Consider the following 24,330-nt stretch of genomic DNA (forward strand, 5'->3'; position numbering starts at 1 on the left):
CACAAATGCCCAAGTAAATTTAAGAACATTACGGCTCAAGTAATCATCCACTTTCTTATCTTGTATAGGGATTATATTTCCTATCATTTTATACTGAATGTTGAGAGGTTTTGTGTGCTTGACAAGGTAAACTCGCGCTCCACTCCACGCTCCAGGATTTCAAATAAAAGACCTATTCACAGGTAGTCTGATTTCTGGTTAGCTCATATTTTTGTTTAGTCGTAATAGTAAACCTTCTGACTATCTTTGACATAAAGTTCGTACATATATTTGTCTATTTATATTGTTTTGTATTGCAAAGTATTCATGTTGTAGTCACTGTAGAATCCAAACTACGGTTCGGATGTTGAAGAATAGCCGACCGGGGACTTTAGACACGCGCCCTTTCCCGTCGAAATCAAAACAAGTAATCGGGTAAGTAGCGGTTCTATAATTCATCATAAATTTAAATGTAAATCGTTACCTAAACAAATATTACCACCCGGCTATTCAACCAATAATTGTTCAATCAATCAAATCTAAATTACAATAAATAAAGAAGTTGATAGAAGATGAGGGAAAATTACCAGTCAAAACAAATGAACGTTATTCTATCCTGACTGGATAGAACACATACACAAAAGGAGGAGCAAATCAATATGGCTACCGCCAAGAACAAGTGTCAAGTAAAACAACACAGATGCAGTTCAGGAAGAAATACAAACTTAGTGAATGCGTAATAAAAACAAAAACTATAATAAAAAATACAAGTATTAACAATTCAAATGTAATCAAAATACAACAATGTACAACTAAGGGGATCAACAGGAACAAAGTACAAGTATATACATGGAGGGATTTTCACAAACACACAAAACCTTCAAAATGGATCTTACAGTCACTACCTCATTCTTATTATGTTACCATATTGGTCATATACCACGTTTCAAACTCAATCCAAACCGAAAGTCCGAGGGGTAAGTGTAATTTGCCATCGGTAGAATAGACACTGATATGACAACAAAAATCCGACTCTCAGAATTTGATTGCAGCTACCGTGAGTTGTGGCTCAATCAAATAAAACATTATTTTACGACACAGAATATTAAATTGCTCTTTATAATCTACATCAACAATATATGCAAGTGTTTTAGCACAGGTAAGACCTACCTCTATGCCGATGACTTAAAAGTCATCTATAAAACTGACATTTGCGATTTACGCAGCACTATGCAAACAATCCAACATGAACTCAACATGGTAGATGACTGGTGCAAACGCTGGAGGTTAGAGCTGAACATAGAGAAATGCGGCTGGCTATGTATAGGAGACATGTCTCTTAAAATGAAACTAACCCTTAGCAATCACACACTGCCCAGACTGGCATCAGTAACTGACCTAGGGGTACATTACTCACACAGTCTTAATTTCTCTGAACACATATCAGCCAAAGCATCCAAAATGCGGAAATTGCTTGGCTTCATTCTCCATAATTTCTATCAAAATGAATCTAAAATCCTTCTTTACAAAGTTTGTGTAAGACCTATCGTTGAATACTGCTCGTTCTTATTTTCAAACCTACGTCTATCTGATATACTAAAGGTGGAAGGAATACAACGAGACTTCACCCGCAAAGTACTTAAGACTGACTCGGTCACTGACTACAGTTCTCGGTGCCAAATCTTAGGAATAGCACCCCTTTGGGAGAGAAGGCTTAGGTCTAATTTGATTCTCTACTTCAAACTACTCAAAAACCTTACGTATTCAACATGTCAGATAATTCTTGCCCGAGATTCACATGAATACGGACTTCGAAACAAAGTATCTACGGTCAAAGTTGAGAAATACAGATCAAAAACTCGGGAAAACTTCTTCCTCACCAAGTATGCAATAATATGGAACAGTCTTCCCTCCGAGACTCGCATGGCAGATGAACTACATACGTTTGTGAAACTGCTTGATCAAGCCCTCACCCGCACTGATCTTGCACGTACGAACACATCTGCGCCCCACTCAGACATCATAGGCTCTCTCCATGTCTAGACCAAAATGGACTTCAAGTTCAGTTTGCCTTATTTTTCCTACTTTGCAGTTGTATTAATTACTTTTTCCACCCCATCTCTTCACTTGAAGTAGACAGGTAACTCACTGGACCTATCATTACTGTTAAACTAAACTCGGTCGATAAGGGACACTCACTACCACCCTAAAAAGTCAAGAGGACCGCACAATCGGCTGCCTACTACCAGCGGTCTTGCGTCTATGGAACCTGTTACCAATCAACTGGTTAAGACAACAGAAAATAACATCAGCACCAAGTTACTGTGAGTTCCTTCCTGTTTATCCTGTATTAACTTTTTACTCTTCTGTACACTATGTTGACTAGCAATTAATATTATTTCTCCACTCGTTCTCTTATCCACAACTCATATACTTCTATACTTTTTCCGCCTGCTTAAATAAGCAACTATCCTACAATATACCCTTTTTAATGCTTATACTCTGATTGGCAAACTATACTTTATACTATAGTCAACAGAGGCATTGCATCGATGCTTTACCCACAGTCCATAGCTTGTAACTGCCTGATAAGCTTGTAAAATGGTACTTATAGAAATAGTGCTTTCCAACAGGTTGTGAAACACAGAGAATTGTGTGAGGTATGAAGTATATACAAAAATAAGCCTAAATGAGCCTAACATCACAAAAGGAGGGAGGGTGGAGTTACTGACCAGCAAGCATTGATGGTGAGGGCGATAACTTCAATCCACCCGTGTTTGTGGGGACAGAACATTTTGTATGTATCAGGCTCTTTATAATTGAGAATAAGACAGTCAATCTAAGATATAGATTGTCTTCCTACGCTCACCATTCAGACTCATGTTTCCAATATTATGCTGGATTAGCTATTATACTAAGACAACCTATAACATGCTAACTCGGACTTTTACACTAGGATTGCGTGGCTGACATCGGATGGACAAAAAAGAAAAGAAAAAAGACAATAAAAGATATAGTCACTAGTATTCCTAACACTTCATCCTCTATACACACACCCTTCTAATAAACCGCTTCCCTTGTACCAACCTTGACTTCCCTTCCTTCATATGAGCTTACTCCAACTTGTTAAACATCACAACTCATTGTTCTTTATTAGTACATTCTCTAATATGGAGCCTCTGACTTCACTTCACTCTAACAAGACATTATATGAATTTATTCTAATTTATTATACCTCTGTCCGTTCTACTACACAATGTTAAGCAACCTTTGGCGTTCATATCCAAGTGCCTTGCTGCTCCTCTGTTTCTCTTTTTTTCTCCTTCAGAATCTTGCTCTGAGAGCACAGCTATGAAACTCCTGACGTTTGGAACAAACTTAACGTACGCGTCCTCTCAAGGTCATAGTTTACAGAAAGCGCTCTACGATTTCACTTTATAACAACTATAAACTTAATAAGTTGGGAAGCATTTTGCGAACCAACAAATGTTGTAATTTATAGATCATGCCTATAAAAACGGTGTGTACCTGTAAATGCAGAAATATATTATTATTATTTGGGAGTATTGACTATCGAGATTTATATGGTGACATTGTCGTAGATCGTCAAAGCCAAGATACTACATTCCATTCGTGGTATGATAACTGTAGTGACGTGTAAATTCAGTAATTTGTGCAATTAACATGAAATACTATATCTTCCCTTGGTAAAGTTATTGTGGATAAGCATTTACACCTATGTATAATATTTGTTGTCTAGGTGAGCCAGTTTTTATAACCCTTCACTTGTTCACCACTTGATGCCCTCGCTGCGAGTCCCCTTGAATACCGAATGAAGATAACATGGTCAGTTCAAAATCTGATTCTCCTTGCCGGTTGCGGGTAACTAAATCGAACGATTGTTGACATATGTGTATATTTTAGGAAAAACTACATAACATGGGATAGCTATTTTTAGTTTATCCTTGTTATACTGAGCTACGTTTATTTCTTCAATCACGTTTCAAACTATAAGCTGATTATACTTTTGGTATCACTTGAGCGTATACAACTTGACTGATACTTTTCTTTGCACATACTTTAAAGAGCTCTAAGGGAACTATTCATGAAATGGAGAATAAATCCCTTATCACAATGAGGAATCGGAAATCTACAGCACAAACAACTCACAAATATTCTGTTATGAAAAACTAGGGAAGCTTTGGTCTATCTCACAAAAAACAGCATCAGTGATATAAATAAGCATATTTAAGTTCATTAAAATACCAACAACTGCTATTGGGACATGGATCAAAAGTAATACATGGATAATCGAGACAATATTCATTTAGGATTAAAAGAAGATACGAGTGGCTCATATCCAGCCATTAGCGGACGACCATGACAGGCAGCTGGGAGAAATTATGTACTCAATTTTCAACGTTCAATTTGTGTGCGATACCAAGCATTTTCATGTATTCTCCGCTCATACATACCTTTACTATTGGTTATAATCGCCTTCCTTCTTATTTGTCTTTACGTCACTTCGTTAGATGATTGATTACTAGCATCATTAGACTCTGTTGTATTCAGTGTATCATTAGACCTCGTAAATATATCCTCAACACTGTAAGGGTGATGGTCTCTACATTTTGTAAAGAAGTCCGACGGCCGTATATGGTATATTAGCTGTATAATGTTAATATGTAGAGACGACCAAATACCCTGTCTTTTGGGGTTATTTGTGACTCTTTGCACGACTAAGTCTGACAATACTAGTATAACAATCTTTAAAAGCTGAATTCCAAAGGAATATTAACCAGGTAGGTTAGCTTCAATGTTAACTTCACAGGATTAGTTGTGACTTTTCGTATTATTGACAAGAATCTTCGTAGGGACTATCAGAACTCGTACTTATTGTTTGACTGGTATGCTTGTAGCAGTAAATAAATCCCCAAAATCAATATCTCCGTAAGTCTTCGACATTTGGTACTGACCGCAATAGTTTTAATGGAGCCACCTAGCTGAAGGCGCTCAGTCAAATGTCCGCACCAGATCACGAGTGGATACGCCGTGCTAAATCAGTATTAACTACGACATGGTATTGTCACCATGCTCAGAATAAACACTCATCGTTTTACATATGACAACTTTGCGACTATTTACTGTGGCACTTCCAGTGGTGTTATACACTGTTCCTGTATACTTTCAGAAAGCGGATGAAAAAGACTATCAACGTCGATTGTTACTCACATAATTCTCCTCAGATAAATTACATAATGATAAGTCACTTCAGTACAAAACGATGATACTTATAATGGATATAACTGTTTATGGATATATATTAGCAAGTTATATAATATTCACAAATAGTTTAAAGCTTGATTGCTTCAACCTACATTTTATAAATAACTACCAACATTCATGTTTATCATGACCATAATCAAGGAGGTGAACCAGATGTAATAGGTTTTAAAGCTTATTTTCATGAAAACTTTATTTGTGATCTATTTTTTGACTTGAAAAATGGTGAATTTTACTTGCTTGAGTTTGTATTGTTACAAATAAACATATTAGGCTCACTGAAGATTCACTTAGGTGGTGAGCATCAAATACGTCAAACCGCTAATAAACTGGAATAAGAACTATGTAACAAGCACAAACGTTACGAACATTGACGTGTGATGGGAAAAAGGCTGTTAATAGTTGATAAATAATGGCACAAACAATCCACGACAATATGTAACATGTGCGCGAAAACCCCTCGCTTACTCCAATGCACGTGCCATATACATATAAATATTCTTGAACAGGTCAAAGGTTATTTGGTGTTGGACTTAAGGAAACATTAAGGATGGGTAGTGTAATAGTCGAATGGAGTTCAGACGCAGATGAGATAAATTGTGTGATAATTCTAGAGGTAGTGAATAAATCATCGACTTACAAACTAATAAGATAATTGAATACAATTTGAAGAGTTCACGTAATTTAAGAGGATAAAGTTAGCAAAAAAGTGTGAGTGGAAGGGTGGTTTGAGGATAACGTAACCCATCATATCAGAGAACTAACTGCATGAAATTATCTAGTCCGCCACTAATACTAACTTGATAACAGACGTAATCCGACAACGGAAAATATGTAAGGCGGTTGCCAAATCTGTATGGTTTTAAGTGGAAGTCGCATTACTGTTCAAAGTGACTCTTTAATTCGTCACAATTAACAATGATATAACGCTAAGTTCTAACGACACTTCGAACCTAATGCAGTAGTGCAAGTCCTTAATTCTCACACACATTTATTCGTTAAAACTATTGGTATACCTCCCCATGAAAATATGAAGAAGACAAAAATAAAAACTGAGAAAAAGTTTATTGATTTGTCATGACTACTAAAGTAGAAAGATAAGTTTACAAGGTGTATATATAGTGAAGTCAAAAATAAGGCCACAAAGAACTTTTTATCGTGAACGTGCTGTCTAGTTGTTGGTAATTCTTAAGTAAAAAGTGTAGACTTTTCTCTCCACCTGTTTCGCGAATTGTCCACCGTATTTCTCATTAATTTGTTGTTTGCACATTCTTTGGAGCAGTTGAATTTGTATATATTCTTCACTCCGTCTCGGTAATGAAACTGTTGTGTTGTTGCTTATTGACTAACTTCCATCTACAACAATGCCTAAGAATTTGAGAGCTATATAGTTTATATTTCGTAAGTGACTAAGCTTAGCTGTAAGAGTTTGTCTCTTAACATATGCCAGTAGCAGATGGCGCCAAGGATATCGACACGTAACAAATATCCTACACTTGCACTCACAAGGGCTTCATAATACTCTCCGCAATCAACAGTAAACAACCAGTCGCCATTTTCATATCCCACATAAACAAAACGGATGTTTTTAAGTTCGTATAACATTTTTGATCGTGAGAATGGCGTTTGCATGTTCAGCAACGGAAGCAGGCGCTGTGGAGCATCATATCTACACAATCCTCCGGCTATTATTCGATCTTCAATACTTTTCCTAGAGGATATCATTGCACTTGAAAACTTTGTATATAAATTTATGCAAACTATCCGTTTTCATTACATACCTTTTTATTTGGCGGTTAAGCGACTCAACACGATTATTCGTGTTGTTGCGCAGAGTTAGAACATTGCCATAAAACGCAAGTGCCCACATACTTTTGAGCGACATCTAAAATCGGTGAAGATATTGATCACTTGTTTGTCTCTTTGGTTGATTATTCTGAAATATTGATTAAATCTGCTGATTAAATGCATTTCAAAAAATACCTTCCAACCGTTTCTGCGGTTACTAATCGACTTAGTACGTTCTCAATATTTCGTTGTGTGTCTAAAAGCTATTTTATTTTAATCAAGATTGGTGTATATTTTTGCGAAAAGAGCGACATACATGGAAGGCGCACAAAATAATTTTTGCAGTAGCGTGTGTGATACGGACAGCTGCGCTTTCTGCTCGTGCGCCATCCATAACAAAGGTCTGAGTTTTCGCCGTATTTCCCATAACCTCTTTGAATTTTTCTAGAAACCACATAGTATCTGCGCGCATTTCCTTTTTCGTCCAACCAAATATTATAGGCGACCCACGATCAAACTTATCTGTTATAACAAACTGATATAAGAAATATCTACAAAGTGTCAAGTAACAAAGGGCACAATCACTTTTATTATTGGTATTATAAGTCGAATTAATACACACGACTTCGGGATATTGATTGTACAACCGTATTTGATCATAACTACTGAAGCATATTCTCGTGATATATCCATTTACTACATGCTCCCTAACTTCACCGTTTTGTCACAGCATATGCAATACCTGCTTTAAAGCAGGTATTGCATATTTCAGGTTGTACTCAAATTTGAGTACATCCTGAAATATAGTTCTATATATTTACCAGTGGAGAATTTAGCTTCCATAGTTTTAAAATCAGCAGCGGTAACCTGCTTACCAGTTCTCTTCTTAATACTTTCTATAACTTCATCCGTTGACTGCGAGTGCAATATTACTGGCTTCAAATTTTCTTTTTCTTTGGATGACAATCCTCTACTCCACGAATCACAAACCATCCATGAACTACTACAAGGATGGTTGTGAGACATGTTGTAAGATTTTATGACGTACACTTGATTTTCCAATCTTATACGAAGCTTAGATTGGCAGTTTAAAAACTTAGACCTTAAATGTCACAGATTAGTTAAAGTCCCCACGATTTTTTATTCACTGTCAGACCTGCTGATTTAAGTTTACGACCAAACGTGCAAGTAAACACCACAAACAAGTATTTATATCTCATATCCTTCAACAATTTACTTTCTGTGTGAACATAGTGCGTATGGGTAATCTGAGAAAATATAGAATTATTCTTCCATACTTTATGGAAATCCTTAAGCGCACTATCAAGCCCAATCCAAATTCCGAATCGCTTGTTCAGTATAATACGTTGAAACGCCTCGCTTACGTCCACTGAACTTTTACTTGAGCATGAAGCGCTTCAGACAACACGCATTAACTATCAAAAAAAGTTATTCCTTGAAAAATACTAACTGAAAGAAGTACAACAAATATTTACGACTTACCGTTGAGTTGACATTTCGTCTTAACTTCTTTGTTTAACAGCGATTTACCGAAACTTCACGTATCTAGAACTTTTAAGGTTATCTTATCTTTCATACGTTTTTTCTGGACCTTATCAACAAACTATATAAAGGTGTTGGCGTTTACTACAGCAGTTGGGATCACACATCAATTTACGAAGCAACAACAGAGCTCACGTGTACACTACAAAACAGAGAATGGTAAATTAATGCTCTTAGCAGTCATTTTGTGCTTTTTTATGTAGCATAAGATGACTTAAATATGTAAAAATTTAATACTCACACGGCCCAACACACCCACGGCAATTGAAATACGGAATGACCGCCTCTAGTCAGGCCGTTCAAGGTCGTTGGAACGAAATGGCGGACAGATTTGAAAAGGATTGCCGTTTTTAATGATTAATATCATCATCTACATCCTAAACGCAAGCATCTGACTCTGACGAACTGCGTTTACGTCCATATGCACAGATATATCTCACGAAAAAGTACTTTAGAGTTGGGTAATCACTGTTCTTTCTGCATACTGACATTAGGTACTTAGTATGCGTATACCAAAAAAATAATTATTAACCACAGAAGTCATATTACCTTATGTACTTCTTTCAAACAGGTCTCAAAATTGTCCCAACTTGTAAATCTTCGGCATAACATAATAGCATTGAAGATTCGTCCTATATCATGCATCATCACGATGGCATCGTCTTCGTTACTTGAAGAATGAACGTTATCAGACATGATGTGGCTGAACTCAAAATCTGAAACTATCTTGATTTGACCGCTTATGAAAATTTTCACGAATTGTCGATGTGACGCACCAATCATCTTGCGACAGTTTGACCTTCAAGTGCTCGCAACCTTCGTCAGTGAACGATACCCCTGAAGCGTTGCCTTTTTAACTTGCATTTTCCCCGTGCCGTCGTTTGAACGTAAGTGCTTCTTGATGATCTTACTGTCCTCCGACTAGTATTAGTGTCATTAAGTTTTCTACTTTGTAGGGTGTTTTTTTGTCACATCCCCTAATTCAATTGCTAATCAACAGACACTTTTAGTAAGCGTTCGGTTTATGGTATCCTAAATTGCCCATACAACGCTGCCACATTTATCAAGCTGCTCTGGGCATTATTCTTTTTGAGATGTATTTTGTTGTGGATGAATCCAGGTAACCGAAAATGGAAATTAAGGCGAACATATAGGAAATAAAGTGACAGTTCTCTAAGAAAATAGAAGAAAAGCTGAAGGAAAATGTGCCTTGAATTCTCCTTTGTCGCCTGCTTTGGTGGACTAGTGAGACATAAGCATTTCTGTCCCTTTAGGCGCGAATTGTTGCTGAATTTGCAACTTATTATCGATTTTTCTCGTCCATCTACTCTAAGCCTACTCACAATTATACACTCTCAGCCCAAAATATCTCCTACGTTTATACCTGGCTAAAGACTTTTATTTACAGGAAACGAAATCGTGGTCTGCCAAGAGCTTATGGAAATCCGGTCGCTTGTCACATTGTTGTTGCAAGGTCAATGTTTGATTGTCATCGACAAAGACCTATAAAAAAACCCATGGTTAGTGGGTAATGAGTTTTTTTTTACTAGGGAAATGTCCTGATTTTCAACCCAAGATATAATTACTACTAATTTGTTTCAACGTAGCACATTTAAGTGCGAAAGTATACTTAGATAATTTTGGTGTTTTTTAGAAAATCAGGTTTAAAATAAAGAAAATCTCCAAAATTAACGCTGTTTTAGAACTTCAGTGTTCCTCTCCGGAAACAAAATAATCTTCCTGTGTATTACGAAGCAAAATAATGTTTAGCTTAAACATTTTTGGTACCAACACGTGACAACGTATGGTGAGACATGGTAGTTTGTTAACACTGCACCTATAGAACATCAATCTTAGTTTATCATTTCAGATCATTACTTACATTATCTCTCCTCCTACGATGCTCTTGGAGTTCATCTCATGTCGTAGGACTAACCTTCCGTTGTAATACCATTCAAATCTCCTAGGTCTTTCTGCAACAGTTGACGATAAGAAGTTTTGTGTTAGTGCTCATAATTAGTAAGAATTAAAAAGCATCGTATGCTGCCATGAAACTTGGACTTCTGGAGTGCTCTTTCTCAGGTTTCATAACATGACAAAATATAGTTCACGGAAGTTTTTGGATTACCATCCCTTATTCATGTCACGATGACCATTTGAAATTTTATGTAATAATCAAATGAATTGGCGAGACTCTAATTTAGCGACGAGCCAATCAGAAGCGTTTGAGCAATTTCAAGGTCACGGATCCAAGTTCAACACGCGATGCTAACATACGGTCGGTTCACAGCGGATTTTAGAGAGGAGGTGTCTATTGACAGGCTACAACCCTAACCACTAACCCTATGGACGAGTTTCTATACAATATGCATTATGAATTCAGAGCCTCTGAACCTTCATCAAACCTTAACAAATTTTTAAATCATGTAAAAGAAGAATATCCACTGTAATTCATTACTTACAACATATTCTCACTTTATACTAACTGTCTTCTGATTGGTTAATAATTGTCAAGGTCATTTTAGATTCGTTCAAAGGTCGTCGCTAAATTAGAGTCTCGCCAATGAATTTAGTTGATTTACAAGTTTGTCTTTCATGCATTCTTGCTGAAGACATGCTTCCAACTTTCATAATTTGTTTTCAAATGACAGAGAAATACAAACTGGATAATACAATATTAGGTTTCTGTGAATTATCACGCTCATCAGACAAACTAAGACATAAGCTGCATAACGCTGGTATTAAAATCTGACAGTGATGACAGGATATGATGCAGAACAACATGTAGCTTCGCGAATCCCAAACATAGACCTAAACTGCAAATGTCAGCCTCAAACTCATTGCCAACAGGCGTTGACGCGGACCTCGATAGCAACGTCTATACTTGAGTAGTATTCATCTATGAACATTTATAACTAAAATGTACTTTGCCAGTGGGGATACATGACTGTCCAGAAACCTGAGCTTCGGATAATGCACATGACTTTCCAGCCTGGATTTCGGCCATGTTCATGTCAGGTGAACTGTACAAATACCCTGGTTTCCATTTCGAAGCCCCTCTGCCAAAGATTAATAGGATTTGTGTACTTACCTTTTAGGTTTCCATGTATGTATTTGGAGTATTTTTTCTTCATTTAAAATATTGGCATGGTACCCAGCTAACTTGCTGAACGAGATCAGTGATTCCTTTACAGTCTTCGAATCGTCCGTGGGGAATGAACTTGTGTATTTTACTCACCATATTAGTGGATAGCCTCACACCTGATAAGTGACCAACTGTCATGTGGCTGAGCACTGTTCTTAAGGTGCATATCCACAAAGCAGGATAGACACAACGTTTTCCTCTGACAAATCTCTTGCTTGCTGCAATTATTACCTGCTTCTTACTTGGTGCACTGATGACTGAAAACTGTTTGGCGGTTCACTAAATTGTATACAAAAGTTAGAAATTGTTTCAAAGTAGTAAGACGAGTATGAAACTTTATTCACATAAACGTATGAAGCAACGGAATTATTACTATATTCTCAACACATTCCAGAGGATCACAGTGCACATCATTAACACAAACCCATATGTGCACATTACAAACTACGGAGTATATAAATATACCTATGTCACTGAACGAGAATGGTTCCTTCAAACAATCTAATATGTCAGTCAAAGCTGTAGTTTTAGTTAATTCTCTTCCCCCTATATCAGTGATTGGCCCAGGTTTACCGTGTACTAGTACTACATTATCCAGCTTAAATGAAATGAATTTAATATTCGTGCACGTAATTATCCGTTTCTTGTAGTCGCATTTGACTGATGTGTTTATAGTGGTCGCGGAAATGCTAATTTGAAACCCACCAGAGAATATTTTATATGCATTACACTGAGCTGCTTGCTTAGCTCTAGCATAACCGCTATGCCCTAATTTCTTAATCTACATCATGTACAAATCAAATGTAAAGGCGAATTCCGAATGTAAAGCTCCATGTAAACTAACGTCATCAGCGAGCTGCTTAAACGTGTACACATCATGAACTAAGTGTTCAGGTCTGTAGGGTTTACACTGTTCAAGAAAATTATGTAAATAATTTCTCATAGAATCTGTTGCACCGATACATAATTTAAGATGCCTTAATGGATATATTAGCTAATGCTAAACGTTTATAATTTAAGTACGAAGTAACTGTAACGAACTTTAAAGAACTGGAGTTTAAATAAGGCAGCCACCTATTTCTTTTATTTCAAAAATTGTATCAGCAGATATTTCATTAAATTCTACAGGCTTAATGTTTCTTCCATAGACATAAGTTGTGGACTGCATTAGTTCGTGTGTTTGTTGATGTGTTAATATGCGATTAAGTAACACCAGCACGTGATATTATCGCATTGGATTTGTAGGCTACAAATACTAGCTTTTTGTTGTCATAAAAATGCCTATTTAGTTGACGTAGATACATCAGTCTCAGAACTTTAGAACTTATCTAAATTTCTGAAATATCCAGCACGTTACTAACTTTATAAAACAACAGAATTTGTCCCACTTGCTTTTTGACAATCGTTCTAATGCTTTTGTTATTATAAGAATATCTTGTTCATTCACATACTTGAAATTTTTATTTCTAGTATGGATTAATAATTTTTCGTGTTTTATCATGATCACATTGAATCGATTACTTCATAGTACGCGTCTACAAAGTTTGGGCATCTGATTAACAGTTTCCTAATATAAGTTCCTTTGGATTCTAATTCTTAAAATATTAACTATTGTCGATTGTTTTCAAACTATCAGAAACTGCGAACTAATTAGCGATCTTTTCCTTTCATTCCATATTGTTGTTTAGTTGGTCTATAGGAACTAGACCAACTGAATCAATTTCTCACACTTTTCTTTACAGGCTAAACATATACCTACTGGTTACTGAACTTCCTGGCTTGGGACTAATTAACTAACCAAAATATTTGCTATGATCCACTTTCATTTTTAATATTTTAACTGTCTCGTAGTGGTCGTCCGTTTTAAATGTCACTTGATAAAGAACTTTTACCGTAAATTTGTTGGGTGCTGTAACTATTTTATTCTCCAACCTTTCAAAGCAACTTTAAAAGCGAAATTTAATCTCCATACGCCTACAAACCGCATCACTATGGAGCGTCTTACATTATTTCATCTACGACGGGCCGACAGAACTAACGGACCTGAAACTAGGACTATTATAGATCAAATGGAAACAGAAAGCCTTGTTAGTAAAGCGTACTACGAGAAACTTTGTCAATGGAAAGATGATGCACTTCGGTTGTTCAAAATAAACCACATAAATTATCTCAACAAGCGACTTTTCAATCTGCCTATGAGTTTTGAACATTTAGATGCAAGCCAACCGTGGTTGGCGTATTGGATTGTACATGCTTTAAGACTGCTGAACTTTGTAATCCCTGAAGAGACCTCGGTAAAATTGATATCGTTTTTAGCATCCTCTCAGGTATGTAACCTGTTTTCAGTTTTTGAGGTATTGCAACATATTATCCAGTTGTCTTGTATAAAGTGTTGCACAGTCGAAGCTACTTTTCTTGGTTCAGTAATTACAGCAGTGGTTTAATCAAGTCTTACATTTTTTGTTTCCTTGTTGCACTTAATCACATCTAAATTTACAAATCATCTATTAATTGAGAAGGAAATGATAATCTTCCAGTCCAAATCACTGTGCAGTTCCTATGTGGTTATTTGTAAAACGATCAAGAAACAGGCTTCTGATATTTGATTGTTTTAATTCTAAATTTTTCCTACGTCAAATAGACTTCTCGTTGATCTTGCTGAAACTGATGAATATCAGCAGCGACAACATAATAACCACATATAAATTGATTCAAAGTTTTCTGGTCAACTAGTTGAAGTATCTAACCTTCAAGTAAAAAGTTTCATATTACACCTTACCAAATTCAGTTCGGCTAGCTAGTTTTCTTCATACAACGGACTTAGTCTAGTACATGACAATGTGTTTATTTGCTGAATTAGGTCGTCATTATCATTATACGCAACCCTATGGCCTTGTGCCCTATTAATATGCAACGTAATGATACCGCCAATTAGAGAACAGTGACTTATCGACCGGACCAGTGACGCATGAACCCGTACGAGCAGTCTAGAGTCTTCGTCGTTCCTTCTTCCTGCCTAGCCCTACCTGTTGAGCCCAGAACACCAATCTCAGCCTCCATGATATGAATCATGTATTCAAAACATACTGGGTTTAAATACAAACCAGACCATATCACACCATAAAATAGAAAATAACATTTGTACGAGATGTAGCCAAAAAGTGAATGTGAATGTGGGAGACTGTAATTAATAAACCAAGCATAACTCAAGAACGGTGAATCGTATAATAATAGTCCGCAAATCAAAATAATGCTTATAATAAGACGGACCTGAATATGCATGGTTTATTTACTTAACAATTATACAGTGAAAATATATGTATAGTATTAGTCCATAAATGAATCTCAATAGTTACCATCCACTATTCTCGTCGGGATATAACACCTTTTTTGAAGATTTGGAGTTTAGATCCAGACTTTAAATTTCCTGACTTTATCCTCCCCCACGAAAGAATGTTGGAACCTCATATCCCCAAGTTACATTTAATGTGACTCTATTTAAAACATATTTCTTGCACTGAATAGAGAATCCACTAGAAGTGACTAGATGGTGAGGATCAACGACACTTGATAGGAGGTCATCAGGGTTTGATTCTTCTGAAAAAATCCCGTCAAATTTATTGGAAATCTCATTAGTAGGTAATGGATCATTAGGAAAATCAGTATCTATCAAAATTGCATTAGGTTTTTGATCATCATTTGGTTCATCCGAAATATTTTTCTCATTTTTGCTGGGGATTTAATCAAAAGCATGTGAGTCATTAATATAACCCATATCTGATAAAACTAGGAAATCCCGATAAGTAGATTCATTAGAAAATTTTGTCGCAGAACGATGAGCTCCATTCGGTGCAATTGTATTCATTATGCTGTTCAATTTATTTTCTGTTTCTTCGTGGGCGGGTACCGCAACAATTTCGTTAGTATTTAACAAGACACCGTCTTTCTGTGGGCTGGATAAGTCACTGCTTGTACATTGTACATTAGAGGGTTCTAGCGTTCGAGTGCTCAAGTTGTACGCCGTATATCAAGAATCTAAGCTCTAGATATAACAATTGGCGATGGGGTCAGCTTATCAAGATGTCATTTACGTTTGACCAAGTTGAAGCTTTGCTAGAGCATCAAGAAAAGCGTTACAAACAGTTCCAGATTCGTATTCTAGAAACTCTAACCCAGTAGATGAACCTAAATCAAAAGGGTCTTACAGGTGGTCCGTTCAAATCTCATCCCTGTTGCCAGTTGTTATATCTAGGGCTTAGATTCTTGGTATACCGCGTGCAACTTAAGCACTCGGACGCTAAAACCATCCAAGTCGAAAATGAAAAAAAACAACAGAAGACTAGTGAGAAGGAATGCTATTCCAAACGGTATCAAATATGATACGAAACTCTCAGGTATTTATAATTTTTAGTGGAAGCGAAGTTATTATAGTCATCCGATCCGCATACAGTGGTTTTTAGACTTTATCCAATAGGGAAGCTATACGTAGCGGTTCTGGAATGTTCTTCCAAAAGATGATTGAGTGGAATGTCCTCGGCTCTTTCTGAGCTTCCTCACAGTTGACAGATAGACAGTTCGCCCATGGTACAATCGATTTAAGTTCTCAAAAGGTAAACCGAGGTTTCTGATATCTCACCAGACACCAGCTCATCAACACTAATGGGACTCCCAAGATAAATGAAGTGGTCTGTACACTCTACTACTTCATTCCCTGTTGTTAATTCAGGAGATTTTGCCGGTCGGTCCTGAAGCTATATTTCGCATTTAGAGGGAGAGAATCGCATCTCTAATATGCTTGTATTTTTACTTAGGGTGGTCAAAAGACTGTATTTTGTCAGCGTCTCTACCAAACAGAATTGTGCTGCCTGTGTATTCTAAGTCAACAAGTAAACCTCATGGTAAAAGAACAACTCCCTGAAATGAGACGATGAAAGCGTTATCTCTAAAAGCATGTCTATGTAAAGGTTAAAAAAAACAGGAAAGTGGACACAATCGACGAACACCGCTTGGAGTAACCAACTCCTATGAAAGTTCCACATAAGCTCTGACTCGACCAATAGTGTTCGAGTTTAGAGCATGTACAAAGTTCTCTGGATTCATTAGCTGAGTGGACAACGCAGCGGCGTTCAAAGCGAATGGTACGGGGTTAGTGTCCTTGAGTGGGCATCAACTCTGATTCGTTAACATCTAGCTGACGAGTCCCAAGCGGGACAAAGCACGCGTCCTGGATTCTACTGCTAGCCATATTCCATTTACTCCAGACTGACTTGTTTCAATTGCTATATGGAGGCAATCCGGGCAGAATACGCATATGCCAACCAAGACTGATCGAGTTTCAGTCCAAATAGCAACAACTCGATAATCCAAACAATTTCAAATTGAGTTAATATAAAAATATGCTTTTGGAGAATGACGCAATACGTATTGTGTGAAAGGGTTTGTGCGATGCTGTCCTAGGTTTGCGAGTATAAACTACCTTTGTGTAATCATAGTTTTGATATGGTGAGAATTCCTACCTAGGCGTTTTTCGCTCTAAATGATCATAATTGTGTTAACTTTCGTAGTGCTCACACATCTACTTTTTCCGCATGCTTTACTTCATAATCCTGAAGGCAGTCAAAGTCCGCTTAAATTATGTTTAGAGTATGTCTAGAGAGATGCCAAGATAATTAAAAGTTTGTTCTGGTTTTGAGGTTCACAAGTTAGCTTTCGGTTTATTTGAGGTAAAATTAGATAGTATACGTGGGATAATGGATGGAATGTATGTTATGGAGAGGCATTCAGTTGTAGATAGTTTAATGTGCAAATGATTGTTTAGTCCGTGAAGTGCTAGTAAACGGTAGTAACCAGGGAATTTTAACAGTCTCTTTGGAATTACGCTGTCGAGAAAAAAAGTTAATTTACAAAAAGCCAGAACACTAGTACAAATTGTGGTAGTTAGTGTTCACAAATGCAAGTAGTCCATCACACTTTCTAAATCAACTGTCTTTTCATTACCCTATCAAATTTTATAAAAGGGTTTATTGCTTTAATTTTTATTGGATTTTGTTAGGTTAAAAAATGCTTTTATCGAATTTTGAGTCCAATGTTGAATGGGGACCCAATTGTATTCAGTCATTCGGAGGTTATACGTTTGATCAAATTTGCTTTATATTATGTATATTACCACTCTGTTAGCAATTCTTCGTTATTACTATTGATAAAATTATAATTCAGATCAAATAAATTTCACATACTTTAAAAATGTCCCAACAAGTTAGTTTCAGTAGTTTGAAAAACTACTAAAAGGAATGTGTGAAATTTCAAATAAACAACAAATAATAGAATACTATCATCTCGTAATGGTTCGTGTTTTACTAACTTTTAATTGTTATTACAAAAAACTTTTGGTATTTCCTTGGCGATTTTATAACTGGCATCTGAATTAACTCTGTGTTTTGTAATTTAGTCTCACCACTTATTGTTCACCAAATTCCTTGTTTTTTCTATCTATAGCATCCGGACGGTGGTTTTGGTGGCGGGCCTTACCAATTTGCACATCTTGCAACTTCATATGGTGCAGTTAATTGTTTGGCTTCTTTATGTCGTCGAGATGCCCTAGATATTATCAATCGGGATACACTGGCTGACTGGATGCGGAAACTTCATCAGCCAGACGGCTCATTTTTAATGCATTTGGGAGGTGAAGCTGATGTTCGAGGTGCCTACTGTGCCACAGCAGTTGCAAAACTTACTGGGTTGCTTAGAAAACATCCTGATTTGTTTGAATCGACTGCAGAGTGGGTGGCTAGTTGTCAGGTGAGCTATTTTTACGTGCTACTGGGATTAATTATTCCAAATATGTGATTCAGTACCTCTTTTCTGCATGAAAAGCGTTTATATATCTGGGACTAATATATAATAGGAAACTATTCTTCATAAATAAATAATTGTTTATGCTAGCAATTTTGCCAGATTTTTAATTCAATCCAATAAGATCTCTTCTAAATCCATGCAGTCAGTGGACAAATCAGCAGTTCCTTTTTATCGCCAACTCAACTCAGCAGTATAGAAAAAGTTTGTTTCAACATAAAACTTTAGATTACACTTATTTTGATGTTGTACATAGTAAATTGCTGCTCAAACCAAAGTAGGAACAATGGATTTAAAGCTAGAATGTAATAACTTTAAGATTGTGCATTTGGCTTATTTAATCATATTAACAATATTTTATGTTTCAGGAAAGTTAAACGCTTGCTCAGACTAGTGTTATTCTTCGATTCATTCACAATACAATTACATTAACTTTAATTCAATAATATATAGTGAAAAAGTGGAAAAAGATGTCTTTTATGTGATCTACTCAGAAGTTCGTCACGCAAATAACTAATAAAAGCTTATAGAGAAACGTAAATTGCTTCCAAGTTCACTTTCATAATCTTAGCAGATTTTGCTGTGCATATATATACTTTTATTGTAGACGTATGAAGGTGGTTTCGGCGGTCAACCTGGATTGGAGGCTCATGGTGGTTATGCCTTCTGTGCGGTAGCAACGCTGTGCCTTTTGGGAAGGTCAGATTTAATTAATTTACCTAGACTATTGTATTGGGTCAGCCATCGTCAAATGGCGACAGAAGGTGGTTTTCAGGTAAGGGATGTTTTGCATTTTGTGTTTTTACGCACAAAAATGGATAAGTAATTACGATGAGTAATCAAGTCCATTATCATGTAATATCTGTTCAAACACTGACTTCTGCAACTTAGCTTAAAATTGTAACCGAGTGGTTAACAGTAGATTGCCCAGACAAATGAATCCTCAGATGGTCTTTTTCTATCGTATGAGAATCTCCACTACTAAATATTAGTAAATAAAATGTATATAGGTCAATTTAAGTATATCTGATTGCAAATATAAATGAATTTAAGCGTTTTATCAAAAGTTAGACCACACAAAAAAAACTGAAAAAAGAATACTCAAATGAACTATTTTTAAAAACCATTTATGACATTAAATAAGCAAACAGGTAATTACTTCACACTTAAGTACATTTCATTATCATTTAATTGATTTCCTTATGCTTATAAATGGAATTTATTATATTGGTGATTTTATAAGACCTTATTAATACATTTTCATCATAAAATTTCATAGATTTTAGTTATCTGATAATTTTGTCATGAAATTAATGTTTCAACTGAAGTAGTTATTCCTTGTTTCAATGAAAATATTAACACAAGTAACTGTCAATTAGGACAACATGCACATCTTCAACTTCACTGCTAGTTACCATTTGATAAATTCTGTGTTATGTAAATATTTTTGTTGTAATCAGTTTGTACCGAAACGATCTTTTAGAGAATTAATGTAGCAGAGTTATTAAAAGTTAGTCTCGTATGTTCGAAATACCATTTATGATTAATTAACAAGGTAAAATGTCCCGTTGAATTGAAACAAGAATGGTTGTCGAAATTGCCAACTTTTGCCATGAAATGTCTATGATCCTGTAATCTACATATCAGTGAATTCCTTATTAGACTTCGTTTGGTATTTTCTATCTATAACTTGTAGATTACAGTGATGTTACTGGTTAATTCATGCTGTTTTTCCTATTATGTTAGTCTAATTGTAATCTGTCCTTGTTACACCGGTTGTATTTATAATTTTTAAATTATATTCAGTTGATTCACCGTACTCATAACATTTAAACTGACTAAATCATGCTGTCTTTCGACTTATACTTGAATTTTTAAAACATTCACAGATTAAGCTGCAACGTAAAATATTTTCGTTGCGTTAATAACTTGTTGATCTTTATTCCAAGGGTAGAACAAATAAGTTAGTGGACAGTTGCTACTCTTTTTGGCAAGGTGCTATTTTCCCAATTGTCGAAGAACTGTTATGGCTGTCTGGCGACCCTGCGCTTAATGACATTGATACGTTGTTTAACCCTTCTGCCTTGCAAGTAAGTTTCGTTAATTTATGTTGTATTTGAAATATGGCATGTAACATTTTGGTAGGTTTTTAGTCTCGGAATTCGTTTGTTCATACTTTAAAACGCCACACACAACAGTGAGGTGTCACTGAAAAATGTACAAATATCTAATGAATTGTTGGTTAAATTATCCTACTTTAAAGCATAAAATAACTTTTTGAACTCCTACTTCGAGTAAACAATCCAGTAGTGTTAATATGTTTTGCACACTTAAGCATGATTAGAAGGCGTGTACGCAAATCTGTATTCATTTCAGAGTTACACATTATACATACAAACGTAAATAATATTGCTCCTAGCCCAAGTGTTTATCATCCCAAGTTACAACACCTTAACACAATGAGGAATCAGAAAGAGTCAAAAGAACGAATGTCATTTCGTTGGCACGAGTGAATAGTTAAAAACAAGGAAATAAGTCAATATAAGAAGTATGGAATAATACAATATTTGAAATTTAGTCTCCAAATATTAATTACAATTATCTCGGGGTCCCCTATTAAGAAAGCCATATCTCTTCATACAATTCAGAGCGGCAGTCATTGACTTCCCGGACCGGTGCCATATATTAGTTATACCCCCTTAGTCTTATTACAACGTGACAATCATTTCAACATACATTGCAGAGGTAACCTGTAGCTCTGGTCATACGTAACACATCCCACCTACTTTTGCGCATAAACCGTCAAAACTCCAATTTATTACCTCTATCTAGTGATTTACGTTCAGACTCAACATGACTCACTTGTCCTACTTTGTGCAAGGGATGTGCACGCTTGACTACATGACAGCCTACACACATATCTCTCTAGCTTAAATATCGTTCGATGAATCATTCTCCCCCCCATGTATACATGTGCTCGAATCATGTTAATAGTCTTCTCCTTGATTCGATTTGACTATGAATTCGCCTCTGTATTCTCTCGCCCACACACATATTCACCTCTGCTTCGAATTCGTTCGATGTGCTTATAACTTTGTTATCCGCTAATAAACTGTAGTCGCCGCTTTCTATTGCCTTTGGGATTTATATAATAATAGTTATCAAGATGATTGATTAACGAAGCTAAGCCGCTACAACTTGGTTTCAGAAGTAGGAAAAATAATTTCGGATAATGTGATCTAATTTTCAAGACTCGGGATTCAGACAATAAAAGCTCCAACATGCATTTGTTAGTGGTTGTTGAGTATTAATTAAAAAGGGTTGGTAATAAAAATATAAAACGGAAACGAAGAAAGGGGTTAAGGGTAAACAGAATGAACATGAGTGATGCTAAACATGTGCCAAGAACTGACACTTCTCGACTGCTCATATCTGGAAACTGATATTTGTGGTCTTATTCGCTTCAAAGGATGTTAACGAAACATAAACAATAGCCTTCTCGCAAATTATTGTTTTTGGTTGTGTAGCATTATCTCCATGGCTTTTCAACCTTATCACTGGCACTAAAAAGCATTTTTATGGCTGATATTTTATAACCTCTCTCTTCGTCTACAAGAAAGCAGCCACACTGAAAGTGCCGGCTATGCGTCAGAAATATTACACTGCTATTAGGACACATTAAACCTGGCAGGACAGTTTCACTACCACTCAGAATTTTCTGCTTTCAGTAAAGTCGCTTTTCACTCGACTTGCCTATCATGACATGAATCGAAGCAAGAAGTGCTTCAGAAATTATAACTCGATTCAGTCGTTACGTTAAGTAGGGACGACTATTGAGTTGGAAAGTAACTATGATTTGCCGATATAATAAAAACGTGATAACTTTTTGTTTTTAAGTTCAGCACCATGCTCTAGTGTTCGTGGTTCTGTGGTATAATCTTGAATGTATTTGTTTCATGTCTGTCTAGTTGACATAATTCATTCAGTCTGTTTGTATTCATGAAAATTTATTTAACAGCTTAAAGTACCACTATGATGAACTTATCGATGAGTAAAACGTTCTTTTTTAGTCTTAATCGCTATACTTAGAAAATGGTTTGACAAATGATAATCATCCTGCCCGTGTGATTACCTTTTTCAAAGCTGAACTATAATCCTATGGATGTAGCAGATAGACATAATAGTAGGCTATTTCCTAGATTGCTGTTATGGTCCCGAACCATTATGCCAATTCCTGGATTTTCCAAAGACCAAATAAATCATTTTAGTAGCGTAACGAAAAGAAACAAGATATGTTAGTGCTAATACAGGCAATACAAGTTTATTCACTGAAATATACCTTTCTGCCCAGGCTATTGACCTAATCCTTTTGAAATTAGTTTTCATCAGTTTAGAATATTTATTGAAAAGATATATTACTGAATATTTTAAAGTTGGTTTCTTATGTCACCTTGGAAAAATTCATCCTTACAATGAAAGAAGTTAATAATTTTTATGGCATATCCCATTAATTATTAAACCTGTATTAGATTTATTCAAATTGAATAGATTAACAAATATTCACTTACGTTCTAACCATAATTTGACACAACAAGTACGTATTAAGATAATGATATATATTACTGAATCGCGACTAAGCAGTTATTTGTACTCGTTGATTGGTTGTTATAGTGCTCATCACCAGAATCTTAAGTGTCGATTGTTGTCTTAGGGCTAACTGCTTCTCTAATTACTAGAAACTACCTGCAAAATGGGTTACATCTCCTGTAAATTACTTGATTAAATAGTCATTTACTCAATATTTGATATTAATTTATCTAATAAAAGTTGTGATAGTTTTCAAGACCCAGAAACTATGAAAATTTATCAATTCATAATTTTATTCTTTACTAGGAATATATACTGCTCTGCTGCCAAAAGGTTTCTTACACTCGCCCAGGTCTGAGTGTGCATGCAGATGATTCTTCTGGTGAAAAATTGTCGTCTTCAAATAAAAATTTCACGTCTGAATACGATGTATCTACTTCTGATGGTGGATTAATTGATAAACCTGGAAAAAACCCTGATGCGTATCACACGTGTTACTCTTTAAGCGGATTGAGCGTAGCACAACATTCTCCTCGTTGCCGTGTTGAATCACACCAAAAATATGATCTTCCTCATCCATCACCTGCTGTCGATGTATTAGGTGAAGAATTAGGTAATGAACTGGTCGACTTAGACCCTATCCATAATATCATGCATGATGGTTTAGCATTTACTGTCACGTACTTTTCTGAGCTGGATAATGGTCATTCACCAAAAGATGCAGAGGAATTAGCGTTGGCGGCAGCAGAAAAGTACTCTGTACCCGCATTATCAGTATTCCAAAGACAGGAAAGTCCTACGGAGTTCCATACTTATGATACCAGTGATAATGAAATCACTGTTCCTCAGCATTCTCAATCAATGAACACTTGTACAACACCGTAGATATTTTATAAGATTGTGACGTGTGGGCGAGAATGATTGGTTGTAGATAGTCCGACAGGCGTTAGATAAGTTATATATTTTCTTATCGTTATTATTATTATCGATTGTTGCTGGATTGTGTCGGCTTGTTGTCGGTTTTTGGTGTAAATATATTTACGTTTCAGTCAGACTAATCACGTGTTCTTGATCTGAGTTGTGTTGAAGTCCTGTAGAATAGACACCGGGAGGAAATCTAATGGAGATATACG

At 36.0% G+C, this 24,330-nt stretch overlaps 1 protein-coding gene across 3 annotated transcripts; it reads left to right on the forward strand.

Annotated features, from left to right (window-relative positions):
* The first annotated feature begins 9,427 nt into the window (after nucleotides 1-9,427).
* MS3_00003736 (uncharacterized protein) lies at nucleotides 9,428-24,255 on the forward strand. 3 transcript variants are annotated; one of them, XM_051211593.1, is made up of 6 exons: nucleotides 9,428-9,500; nucleotides 13,447-14,085; nucleotides 18,254-18,556; nucleotides 19,218-19,385; nucleotides 20,560-20,700; nucleotides 23,504-24,255. In XM_051211593.1, exons 2-6 carry the CDS (start codon nucleotides 13,750-13,752, stop codon nucleotides 24,080-24,082), a joined length of 1,527 nt encoding a protein of 508 aa, XP_051071670.1. In that variant the 5' UTR covers nucleotides 9,428-9,500; nucleotides 13,447-13,749; the 3' UTR covers nucleotides 24,083-24,255. The 3 variants fall into 3 exon arrangements, with proteins under 3 accessions (XP_051071670.1, XP_051071671.1, XP_051071669.1); XM_051211594.1 differs by having other exon boundaries at nucleotides 13,501-14,085; nucleotides 20,565-20,700; XM_051211592.1 differs by lacking the exon at nucleotides 13,447-14,085.
* The last annotated feature ends 75 nt before the right edge of the window (nucleotides 24,256-24,330 follow it).

Source organism: Schistosoma haematobium, chromosome ZW (genome assembly GCF_000699445.3).
Source record: "Schistosoma haematobium chromosome ZW, whole genome shotgun sequence".
In the NCBI taxonomy this organism is placed as follows: Eukaryota; Metazoa; Platyhelminthes; class Trematoda; order Strigeidida; family Schistosomatidae; genus Schistosoma; species Schistosoma haematobium.

What these genes read in the sequence shown, in the direction of transcription:
- MS3_00003736 (XM_051211593.1), top strand. Translation starts at nt 13,750, where the DNA reads ATGGAGCGTCTTACATTATTTCATCTACGACGGGCCGACAGAACTAAC. An exon ending in CGTTTTTAGCATCCTCTCAG is followed by an intron (nt 14,086 to 18,253) that starts GTATGTAACCTG and finishes TTCTATCTATAG; the next exon opens with CATCCGGACGGTGGTTTTGG. An exon ending in CGACAGAAGGTGGTTTTCAG is followed by an intron (nt 19,386 to 20,559) that starts GTAAGGGATGTT and finishes CTTTATTCCAAG; the next exon opens with GGTAGAACAAATAAGTTAGT.